The 12,600-nt window shown below is 41.9% G+C and overlaps 1 protein-coding gene across 1 annotated transcript; it reads left to right on the top strand.

Annotated features, from left to right (window-relative positions):
* The first annotated feature begins 8,390 nt into the window (after positions 1-8,390).
* TLR1 (toll like receptor 1) lies at positions 8,391-10,781 on the top strand. Its single transcript, XM_052642215.1, has one exon. It carries the CDS (start codon positions 8,391-8,393, stop codon positions 10,779-10,781), a length of 2,391 nt encoding a protein of 796 aa, XP_052498175.1.
* Positions 10,782-12,600: the final 1,819 nt, after the last annotated feature.

Here is a 12,600-nt window from a genome sequence, read left to right as displayed (position 1 = left end):
GAGCCCCAAAAAATAAAGTCTGACACTGTTTCCACTGTTTCCCCATCTATTTCCCATGAAGTGATGGGACCAGATGCCATGATCTTAGTTTTCTGAATGTTGAGCTTTAAGCCAACTTTTTCACTCTCCTCTTTCACTATCATCAAGAGGCTTTTTAGCTCCTCTTCACTTTCTGCCATAAGGGTGGTGTCATCTGCATATCTGAGGTTATTGAGATTTCTCCCAGCAATCTTGATTCCAGCTTGTGTTTCTTCCAGTCCAGCATTTCTCATGATGTACTCTGCATTTAAGTTAAATAAGCAGGGTGACAATATACAGCCTTGAGGTACTCCTTTTCCTATTTGGAACCAGTCTCTTGTTCCGTGTCCAGTTTTAACTGTTGCTCCCTGACCTGCATACAGATTTCTCAAGAGGCAGGTCAGGTGGTCTGGTATTCCCATCTCTTTCAGAATTTTCCACAGTTGATTGTGATCCACACAGTCAAAGGCTTTGGCATAGTCAATAAAGCAGAAATAGATGTTTTTCTGGAACTCTCTTGCTTTTTCCATGATCCAACAGATGTTGGCAATTTGATCTCTGCTTCCTCTGCCTTTTCTAAAACCAGCTTGAACATCAGGGAGTTACAGTTCACGTATTGCTGAAGTCTGGCTTGGAGAATTTTGAGCAGTACTTTACTAGCATGTGAGATGAGTGCAGTTGTGTGGTAGTTTGAGCATTCTTTGCCATTGCCTTTCTTTGGGATTGGAATGAAAACTGATCTTTTCCAGTCCTGTGGCCACTGCTGAGTTTTCCAAATTTGCTGGCATATTGACTGCAACACTTTCACAGCATCATCTTTCAGGATTTGAAATAGCTCAACTGGAATTTATCACCTCCACTAGCTTTGTTCGTAGTGATGCTTTCTAAGGCCCACTTGACTTCACATTCCAAGATGTCTGGCTCTAGATTAGTGATCACATCATCATGATTATCTGGGTCATGAAGATCTTTTTTGTACAGTTCTTCCATGTATTCTTGCCACCTCTTCTTAATATCTTCTGCTTCTGTTAGGTCCAGACCATTTCTGTCCTCTATTGAGCCCATCTTTTTATGAAATGTTCCCTTGGTATCTCTAATTTTCTTGAAGAGATCTCTAGTCTTTCCCATTCTGTTGTTTTCCTCTATTTCTTTGCATTGATCGCTGAAGAAGGCTTTCTTATCTCTTCTTGCTATTCTTTGGAACTCTGCATTCAGATGCTTATATCTTTCCTTTTCTCCTTTGCTTTTTGCCTCTCTTCTTTTCACAGCTATTTGTAAGGCCTCCCCAGACAGCCATTTTGCTTTTTTGCGTTTCTTTTCCATAGGGATGGTCTTGATCCCTGTCTCCTGTACAATGTCACAAACCTCATTCCATAGTTCATCAGGCACTCTATCTATCAGATCTAGGCCCTGAAATCTATTTCTCACTTCCACTGTATAATAACAAGGGATTTGATTTAGGTCCTACCTGAATGGTCTAGCGGTTTTCCCTACTTTCTTCAATTTAAGTCTGAAATTGGCAATAAGGAGTTCATGATCTGAGCCACAGTCAGCTCCCGGTGTTGTTTTTGTTGACTGTATAGAGCTTCTCCATCTTTGGCTGCAAAGAATATAATCTTTTATAAAGAGATTGTTAGCTAGCCTATTTTCCACATAGAGATTTTAAAAATCAATTTTTGAAGAAAGCTTGAAAAATTTGAGCACCAGATTTTCTCTGCAACCCAATTTGTCAGAAAAGACATGATTAGCATCCATTCTGTAAAAGCCCATGAGAGATTTTTTTTTTCCCCTTATGAATTTTAACAAAGCTTTGACCTTGACTGCTGCTTCTTTCCACCTTCGGTCACTTTTAATAGTGGCCTGATTGAAGAGTTAGAAGTAAAACACATGAAACACCTGTGCCCCCATGTCCATCAGCATGGTGACGATAAGCATTTTGAATTCAGCAAATAAGGCATCACTGACTAAATGGACGTGAGTTTGAGTAAACTCCGGGAGTTGGTGATGAACAGGGAGGTCCGGCGTGCTGCAGTCGGTGGGGTTGCAAAGAGTCGGACATGACTGAGTGACTGAATTGAACTGAATAAATCATCGGTGGATTATTAATACCGCCTCCTTCACTTTGCTAGTGTAGATACTAGTGAACTGATTGTAGGGAAGGGGGGCCACAGAGAGGTGATTCTACTTTATTGCTGGTCTGTGGATTCACAGACGATTTCTACACATGAATAGGAGAAAATAGGTTTACACTGACTGTGTCATGTAATTTCAGTGGGATTCAGTAGGTGGCGTAGAAGAGCTTCCCCAGTCCACCCAGAAACCCTAAATCAGTGAAACAAAACGTTTGAGGAAGTATTTGATTTTTCTACAGACTGCCAACAGGACAGAGGAACAGGCCAACTTGGTAAGCAACATCTTTTTAAATTCTGTAAAATAAAATAAATGGTATAACTAGTTATTAGACTCCAAAATCTCAGACATCTCTATGATTAAGTCCTGGGTGTTTTTCTAAGTGTGTTATTTCTGATATGTACTTACTGTGACTTGAGCTAGCATTTATTTATCAGTTGCTTGTTCTGAGTCAGAGAAAAGGTTTTTGTGTTTGTGTGGATTTTTTTTTTTAATGAACCTCATCTCAGGCACAATTTGCTTTCAAGAGATTTGAAGTGGTAGATGAATATTTGGGTCATAAACATCTCACGGGTTTCTGATAGAGCTGCTAGCAGTTGATTCAGATGGCACTGCTCTTTTATCCTGTTCCCTCCATTTATCTCTTTGTAATGAAAATGCTGAGGACAGTGAGCTGTAGGTAAACCACTCCTGGAGGCAGGGCTGCCCAGTGACTCCTGTTTTTATGGGCAGGTGCATTTGAGTTTTTTCTCTGGGCAATTCCCACAATTTTTTTTTCCCCCCTGTTTTCTCAGACTACAGAAACTGTCCTAGGGTGCAGCTATTGAGGTGGAATTGCAGGTTTTGAAAATGTTTCCCAGGCTACACCCAGCTGGATCCAAAGAGTTGTGAGTTTTTCTTTACAACAGAAAGCAAAAGTTCACAAAACTGCATAGAAAACAAAGCAGAAAAGCTCTTGAACTGGTTTTGATCCTTTCAGCCTGTGGTTAACATTTATAGCTAGTTGCCCTCATGCAAAGAAAACTCTTAATAAATATTTGTGGGACTGAACTCAATGGGCCAGATTGATTGTTTGAGTATTAGCTAGCTATTAAGACAAGTCAAAGTCTCAACTCCATGCCTCCAAAATCTTCAGGCAAAGGCAATTCACATTTATTGATACACTGAATCATAAAAGGTGAGGCTAAACCTATCATAATCATAAAAATAGACATAAACACATCTGGAGATATTTTTATACTATCAAATCACTGCAATCTATTACTAGTTAACTTTGCAAATAATAATTTTGTCTGGCAGTAAAGTAATTTTGAGCTGCTACTATAGATGAGATTCTGTGCTGTTCATTAGGACCTTGACAAAAGTATTGATTTTCACTGATATAGCAAGTTTGGTATATACAATTTATATCTCCTTTAAGTGCCTAAACCTGGTGTCTCGGTGATAAAGAATCCGTCTGCAACGGAGGAGACCTGGGTTTGATCCCAGGGTTGGGAAGATCCCCTGGAGAAGGGCATGGCAACCCACTCCAGTATTCTTGCCTGGAGAATTTCCATGGACAGAGGAAACTGGTGGGCTACAGTCCATGGGATCGCAACGAGTCAGACATGACTGAGGTGACTAAATACATGTATGTAACACTTTGACTTCTTAATGATAGAAATATAAATGATTTAATAGACTGAGTGCTTCAAATAGTGACTGCAAGTGAAAGGGCAAAATGGAAGTTGAGCAAATAGAAGATATTTGAGTCAACCAATTTAGCTAGGCAGAAAACTGAAGCCATGCTTTCCTTCAGTGCTTGAAGACAGGGAGTTTGATACCGACCAGGGTTCTCAGCCTTCCCCAGTCATTGGAAACTGACTAGAGGCTAGACAAGAAATTCAGGCAAGGCTTCATTGGGGCCCCTGCTGCAGCAGATGGAGTGAGAACAAGTAACAGGTTCCTTTGTCCACTGGCCTTGCGGAGAGGTAAGCTGGTTCCTTCTATGGGGGTGAGGTTAGAGGGATGTCCAGGGGTGGGGCTGGAGGGGTGGCTTAGGTGGTTTGCTGACCCCTTTGGTGTTGTGTGCAAGGGCACACACAGTCTGCTTTTGCTCCAGACCCCCTGTCTTTGCTCTAGGCTCTTTGGAGGTAGCAGATGGGCTTTTTTGGTCTTTTAGTGTCTTTTGTCCAGAATTTGTCTCAACTGTACATGCATGCAGTTATTTTCAGTCCCTTGTACTTTCTTTTTTTTTTGGAGATGTTTGCTGAGATGCGAGCACTATAGCACTGCAGCAAAAGGTCCCTGGTCCCAGCCTATCTCAGTTTTATAATGTAGTTTTTTTGTGGTTGTTGCTGTTTAGGAAACAAGCTGTCCTTACCACTTTCCTCTTGCTTGTGGTGGGTTCGGTGTGTGCTAAGCGCTTCTGTCTGTGCATGGAGTCCCGTCTCTGCCGCTTGACTCTCTGGCCACTCTGTGCACACACCCGAGGGTGCTGACCACTGCTTCCTTGAACTCTGGTGTTTGGCTGGATGGTTAAAAGATCCCTAGATTTGGATTCAGGTTTAGGAATAAGTAAAGAATCCCATTTGAGCCTTAAGCCCAAGCTGCTCTTGCTTGAACTTAACTTACACAGGATAGTTCTGTTTTGAGATATTAGGCACTGGCCCAGGCAGTAATTGAGTATTATTTTTATTCTCATTGAAAAATGTCTCCTTGTGTCGGTAGCTCTTTCAGGGAGCTGAAGAGAGAGACTTGGGACATTTCTGGGTCTTTCAGCCAAATACAATCAATGACATAGAAATACCACCTGTACTTTTCACACACATTATAATGTCTCTGTCCCCTCCCCTCTTCAGGGTCTTCATGAGCAGTGGTGAAGGGGGCATACATGACCCTCTTTGATGTTTGAAGAGGTCAGGATCACCAAGGCATCATTGGGCATCTCTGTGAAAGGGTAAGTCCAAGAAATTCCCTCAACTAGATAAATTTGCATGTCTCACTTGGGGAATTTTTACAACCCACGATTGTTTCTGGGACATTAATTATTTGTGAAGAGGAATTTAACTCTTTGCTAATACTAATGGCCTGCTTATATAATGTGGTTCTAGGAGGTTTTGAATAAGTTCCTTAAAATATCTGCATAGCCATGTAGCAACCCCACTCAGGGTGTCTCTGGTGGTGAGAGGGTTCATACCAACATGACCCACTCGTCTCATATTCTATGGGAATGCTGATAACAAAATAGTGTCTGAATAATGGTGGGCCGGTGTAATGACATAACCCAGGACAATACCTACTATATCATAGGGAATACATACATATTTGATGAATGAATGTGTTGCAGAAAGGAGGACCCCTGTCTAGGGCCCAAGAGTGGGCTCTTGTCTAACACTCGGGAATGAATTGTCCAACGAGACACCTGCGCTGACAAAGCAAGAGACTTTATTGGGAAGGGGCACCTGGGTGGAGAGCATCAAGGTAAAGGAACCCAGGAGGACTGCTCTGCCACATGACTCAAAATCTCAGGTTTCATGGGATTAGGTTTACGGGATTAGTGATGGAATTAGTTTCCGGGTTGTCTCTGGGCAGTCATTCTGACTCAGGGTCCTTCCTGGTGGTGTGAGCATCCCTTGGCCAACATGGATTCCAGTGAGAAGGATTCTGGGAGGTTAGTAGGACACATGGATGGTGTCTTCTCTCTCCTTTTGACCTTTCCTGAGATCTTCCGGTTGGTGGTAGCTTGTTAGTTCTGCATTCCTTACCAAGGACTTCCTGTTTAAGATAACTCCTGTAGGTGGTTTCTATGGTGCCTGGCTAAGGCAAGTGGTTTCAGTGTTTCCCCTAACAAATGAATGAAGAAAAGTTTTCTGAATAAGAGATAGAAGGAAACTGCTCCCATCTAAAACCTTTCAGTGGTCACTGATCGCCTCATCACTCTCAGGATAGAATCCCAACTCCTTACAATGATCTGCCCCCTGTGTTCTTGGCCTGAACTCCCCTCACCCACCTCACTCCATGCTAACACTGGCCTCCTTATTGTGCCTCAGACAAGCCAACCTCAATCCTACCTCAGGACCTTTGCACTTGCCTTTTCCTTTGCCAGAAGGAAATGCTCTCCCCCCAGATCTTCCCATAGATGATTAATTCACTTCATTCTGATTTCTACTCCAATATCATATTCTCAGACAGGCCTTCTCTGACTAATCAATCTGAAAAAGCCACCACCAACCACTGTTATATACCTACCACTATTCTTGATTCATTTATCCTGCTTTATTTTTCTGTATAGTGGGTATCACTACATGAAATTATTATGTTTATGTTCTATCTTTCCTCTAGATAATAAGCTCTTGAAAATTAGAACCTTATCTTGATCATTGCTTTATCTCTAGTTCCTAAAACATGGCCAGAAGGTTATCCATAAATACTGATTGAATAAATGAATGAGTGAATGGATTTTCTTATCTTTTATCATTTTCTGAAAGATCTTTTATCAAAGTTATTGCAGTGTTACTGACCATATTCCTTATGCTGTATATTACAACCCCATAACTTATTAATTATATACTGGCGGTTTGTACTTCTTAACCCCCTCACTCTCCCACCTTCCATCCCTCTTTCTGCTGGCACACACTATTTTCTGTGTCTATGAATCTGTTTTCATTTTGTCTGTTTTGTTTTTTAGATTCTGCATATAAGTAAGATGATGTGGTTTTTGTCTTTGTCTGACTTATTTCGCTTAGCTTGATACTTTCTAGACCTACTCATGTTGCAAATGGCAAGAATTCATTTTTTTAATGACTAATATTCCATTATATATGTATGTATATATATATACACACACACACACAAAACATCTTTATCATTCATCTATGGATAAACACCTAGTTTTTTTTCCATATCTTGGCTGTTGTAAATAACGCTCCCTCTTTCTCTTACAGGGATAATTGTCATTGGATTTAGGGACTACCTAGATTAGGCATCCCCAACCTCAGTGGTGCTGGTCCATGACCTATTACGAAGTGAGAGGCACAGCAGGAGGTGAGCAGAGATTAAAACCAAAACCACCCCCACCTCTGTCTGAGGAAAAGTTATCTTCCACAAAACCAATCCTTGGTGCCAAAAATTTGGGGACTGCCGAGTCCTAGATAATCCAAGATGATCTTCTCAAGACTCTTAATGTAATTATCTCTACAAATACCCTTTTTCTAAATTGCTGCTGCTGCGGCTCAGTCGCCTCAGTCGTGTCCATCTCTGTGCGACCCCATAGATGGCAGCCCGCCAGGCTCCCTCGTCCCTGGGATTCTCCAGGCAAGAACACTGGAGTGGGTTGCCATTTCCTTCTCCAATGCGTGAAAGTGAAGTCGCTCAGTCGTGTCTGACTCTTAGTGACCCCATGGACTGCAGCCCACCAGGCTCCTACATCCATAGGATTTTCCAGGCAAGAGCGCTGGAGTGGGGTGCCATCGCCTTCTCCATTTTCTAAATTAGGTAATATTCAATTAGGAGATTAGGACATGGTTAGGAGGTGGACATATCTTTTTTGGGAGGAGGGTCACCATTCAATCCATTACATATCCATATTAAAAGTTATTTGATTAGAGGTAGTATAACTGTTCAGAGAAGGCAATGGCACCCCACTCCAGTACTCTTGCCTGGAAAATCCCATGGATGGAGGAGCGTGGTAGGCTGCAGTCCATGGGGTCGCTAAGAATCATACACGACTGAGCAACTTTGCTTTCACTTTTCACTTCCATGCATTGGAGAAGGAAATGGCAACCCACTCCAGTGTTCTTGCCTGGAGAATCCCAGGGACGGTGGAGCCTGATGGGCTTCCGTCTATGGGGTCGCACAGAGTTGGACACGACTGAAGCGACTTAGCAGCAGCAGCAGCAGTATAACTGTTGGAGAAGGAAACGGCAACCCACTCCAGTATTCTTGCCTGGAGAATCCTGTAGACAGAGGAGCCTGGTGGGCTGCTGTCCATGGGGTCACACGGATTCGGACACAACTGAAGCAACTTAGCAGCAGCAGCAGTATAACTGTTTATGAATATGTGTATTTTCCTGGTTTCAGGTTGTGTGACTCCCAAGAATGTAGCTTTCATTTAATGAGTCTCTAGTAAAAAAATGTTTAATGTCAGTCATGCTTAATTTAATATAGTCATTTAATGCTGACTTTTTTGCCCCTAGGATATGTACTGTATCAAGATGCTCTGAAGAATAGCAACTACCCTTAGGAATGTCTACTGTTACAAAATGATTAAAAAAAATTCTAGCATCTTCCATTTTGCCATCATCTTTATATTAATACTTGAGATCAGAACTGAATTATCTGATGAAAGTGAATTTTTAATTGACAGGTCAAAAAGAGGTCTCACCTATGTTCCCAAAGACTTATCCCTGGAAACAACCATCTTAGATATATCATACAACTATATTTCTGAGCTTCAGATGCCTGACATCCTCTCACTATCAAAGCTGAAGGTTTTGATAATTTCTCATAATAGAATCCAGTATCTTGACTTGAGTGTTTTTAAATTCAACCAGGAACTGGAATACTTGGATTTGTCCCACAACAATTTGGAGAAGATTTCTTGCTACCCTACTCTGAACCTCAAGCACTTAGACCTCTCATTTAATGCATTTGATGCCCTGCCCATATGCCAAGAGTTTGGCAACATGTCTCAACTAGAATTTCTGGGGTTGAGTGCCACACAGTTACAAAAATCCAGTGTGCAGTCAATCACTCGTTTGCACATCAGCAAGGTTTTATTGGTCTTAGGAGATACTTATGGGGAAAGAGAAGATGCTGAGAGCCTTCAAGACCTTAAGACACAGAGCCTGCATGTTGTTTTCCCCACAGGAAAGGAATTCCATTTTAAATTGGACGTGTCAGTCAGCACCACAGTGAGTCTGGAACTGTCTAATATCAAATGTGTGCTTGATGATAATGGGTGTTCTTATTTCGAAAATGGTCTGTCAAAACTTCAAAAGAACTCAAGGTTATCAAATCTTACTTTAAACAACATTGAAATAACTTGGAATTCCTTCATTACGATCCTCCAGTTGGTTTGGCGTACAAACATTGAGTATTTTTCCATTTCAAACGTGAAACTACAAGGTTACCTTGACTCTAGAGATTTTGATTATTCTGACACTTCACTGAAGGCCTTGTCTATACACAAAGTTGTCCATGATGTGTTCAGTCTTCCACAAGGTTATGTCTATAAAATATTGTCAGATATGAACATCCAGCATCTCACAGTGTCTGCTGCGCACATGATCCACATGGTCTGCCCGTCCCAAATTAGCCCGTTTCTGTATTTGAATTTTTCCAGCAATCTCCTAACAGACACGGTTTTCAAAAACTGTGCAAATTTGGCTAATTTGAAGACGCTTATCTTACAAAAAAATCAGTTAAAAGAACTTATAAACATAGTTCATATGACCCAGGAAATGAAGTCTCTACAACAACTGGATGTTAGCCAGAATTCCCTGGTGTATGATGAAAGCGAAGGAAATTGCCCTTGGGCCAGAAATTTATTAAGTTTAAATATGTCTGCAAATATACTTACTGACTCTGTTTTCAGATGTTTACCTCCTCGGATCAAGGTTCTTGATCTTCACAATAACAGAATAAGGAGCATCCCTAAAGATGTCACTGGTCTAGAAACCTTGCAAGAACTCAACCTTGCTTCCAATTCTTTAGCCCACCTTCCTGGATGTGGTATCCTTAGCAGCCTTTCCATACTGATCATTGACTATAATTCAATTTCCAATCCATCAGCTGATTTCTTCCAGAGCTGCCAGAAGATTAGGTCTCTCAAAGCAGGGAACAATCCATTTCAATGTTCCTGTGAGCTAAGAGAGTTTATCCAAAGTGTAGGCCAAGTATCAAGTGACGTGGTAGAGGGCTGGCCTGAGTCTTATAAGTGTGACTATCCCGAAAGCTACAAGGGAACCCCTCTAAAGGACTTGCACGTATCTGAGCTATCCTGCAACACAGCTCTGCTGATTGTCACCATTGTGGTCCCTGGGCTGTTGCTGGCTGTTGCTGTGACTGTCCTCTGTATCTACCTGGATCTGCCCTGGTACCTCAGGATGGTGTGTCAGTGGACGCAGACCCGGCGCAGGGCCAGGAATGTACCCTTGGAAGAATGCCAAAGAACTCTCCAGTTCCATGCTTTTATTTCATATAGTGGGCACGATTCTGCCTGGGTGAAGAATGAATTAATACCAAACCTAGAAAAAGAAGATATAAGGATTTGTCTCCATGAGAGAAACTTTGTTGCTGGCAAGAGCATCGTGGAAAATATCATCAACTGCATTGAGAAAAGTTACAAGTCCATTTTTGTCTTGTCTCCCAACTTTGTCCAGAGCGAGTGGTGTCATTATGAACTCTACTTTGCCCACCACAATCTCTTCCATGAAGGATCTGATAACTTAATCCTGATCTTGCTGGAACCCATTCCACAGTATTCCATTCCTAGCAGCTACCACAAGCTAAGAGCTCTCATGGCACAGAGAACTTATTTGGAATGGCCCAAGGAGAACAGTAAACACGGACTTTTCTGGGCTAACCTAAGAGCATCTATTAATATTAAACTGATGGGAAAAGCAGCAGAAGTATGTTACACAGAGATTTAAAATTTATCCTCTGCTGCATTTGGGAAAATGTTGCTGGTTTTGGGGGCTCTAACAATGACCTTATTTTGCATCGACATGGATATAAACATGATTTTGAATTTAGGATGTAGATAAAAATATGGGGTCTCCCTCATGGTTCAGCAGTAAAGAATCTGCCTGCCAGTGCAGGAGAGATAGGTTTGATCCCTGGTCTGGGAGGATCCCACATGCTGCAGAGCAACTAAACCCAAGCACCACAACTACTGAGCCTGCACTCTAGAACCCGGGAGCTGCAACTACAGCGCCCAAGTGCCACAACTACTGACGCCTGTGAGCCCTGGAGCCCATGCTTCGTAACACACAGAAGCCATTGCAGTGAGAAGCCGTTGAGCTGCAACTGGAGAGAAGCCCCTGCTCACCACAACCAGAGAAAAGTCCACACGGCAACCAAGACCCAGCACAGCCACAAATAAAATACTTATATAATTATATCTAATTAATTTAAAGTGTGTATGTATATCTTTTCAGGCCCCAGTTCCTCATGATATAATTTCAATTGAAACAGTTAATTTCTAACACAAAAGGGATTCATCTATTTCTCTGCTAGGACTGAATTTATTGAGTTTATCATGTAATCAAGAGAAGCACCTGTTCGAACAACTTCAGTTGATATATGTTCCTGTGTGCCAATCAGGGTCAATGTTAGAAAACTTCATGCCTTTTGCAACTGTAGCTGGGCTTCTATCAGTTCAGTTTAGTTCAGTCACTCAGTCGTATCCAGCTCTTTGCAACCCCATGGACTAGAGCACGCCAGGCTTCCCTATCCATCACTAACTCCCAGAGCTTGCTCAAATTCATGTCTATCACGTCAGTAATGCCATCCAACCATCACATCCTCTGTCGTCCCCTTCTCCTCCTGCCTTCAATCTTTCCCACCATCAGGGTTTTTTCCAATGTCAGTTCTTGGCATTAGATGGCCAAAGTATTAGAGTTTCAGCTTCAGCATCAGTCCTTCCAATGAATATTCAGGACTGACTTCCTTCAGGATTGACTGATTAGATCTCCTTGCAGTGCAAGAGACTCTCAAGAGTCTTCTCCAACACCACAGTTCAAAACCATCAATTCTTCATCGCTCAGCTTTCTTTATGGTCCATCTCTCACATCCATACATGACTACTGGAAAAACCATAGCTTTGACTAGACAGACCTTTGTCAGCAAAGTAATGTCTCTGCTTTTTAATATGCTCTCTGGGTTTGTCATAGCTTTCCTTCCAAGGAGCAATTGTTTTTTAACTTCCTGGCTGCCGTCACCATCTGCAGTGATTTTGGAGCCCAAGAAAATAAAGTCTGTCACTGTTTCCATTGTTTCCCCATCTATTAGCCATGAAGTGATGGGACCAGATTCCATTATCTTCATTTTTTGATGTTGAGTTTTAAACTAGGTTTTTCACTCTCCTCTTTCACCTTCATCAAGAGGCTCTTTAGTTTCTCTTCACTTTCTGCTGTAAGGGTGGTGTCATCTGCATATCTGAGGTTATTGATATTTCTCCTGGCGATCCTGTTTCCGGCTTGTGCTTGAGTTTCTATAGCAGATTTCTAAAGAGATTATGTCCTCCTCATTTCCATTCAGCATTTTTCTCTGCATGTTGAAGGCTGTTTATTGTTAATGCTGGAGATTCTTCACCTGAAGGAATTTCGTCTTGGCCATGAGGAGCCACTTGGTCCATATGAAGGGCAATTCAGATATGCTGGAGGTTGTCCTTGGAAGCTTCCCGCAGCCAATGTTGGAAATTGAATTGGCAGATAAATAACCCAGCTTTCTCTCCCATTTGGGGGGGAC

This window comes from Budorcas taxicolor, chromosome 6 (assembly GCF_023091745.1).
Source record: "Budorcas taxicolor isolate Tak-1 chromosome 6, Takin1.1, whole genome shotgun sequence".
NCBI classification, from domain to species: domain Eukaryota; kingdom Metazoa; phylum Chordata; class Mammalia; order Artiodactyla; family Bovidae; genus Budorcas; species Budorcas taxicolor.
Note: the sequence above shows the minus strand (reverse complement) of the source record. Positions and strands in the feature narration are given on the sequence as shown.

Coding starts and splice junctions, on each gene's coding strand:
- TLR1 (XM_052642215.1), top strand. CDS start 8,391: ATGATTAAAAAAAATTCTAGCATCTTCCATTTTGCCATCATCTTTATA.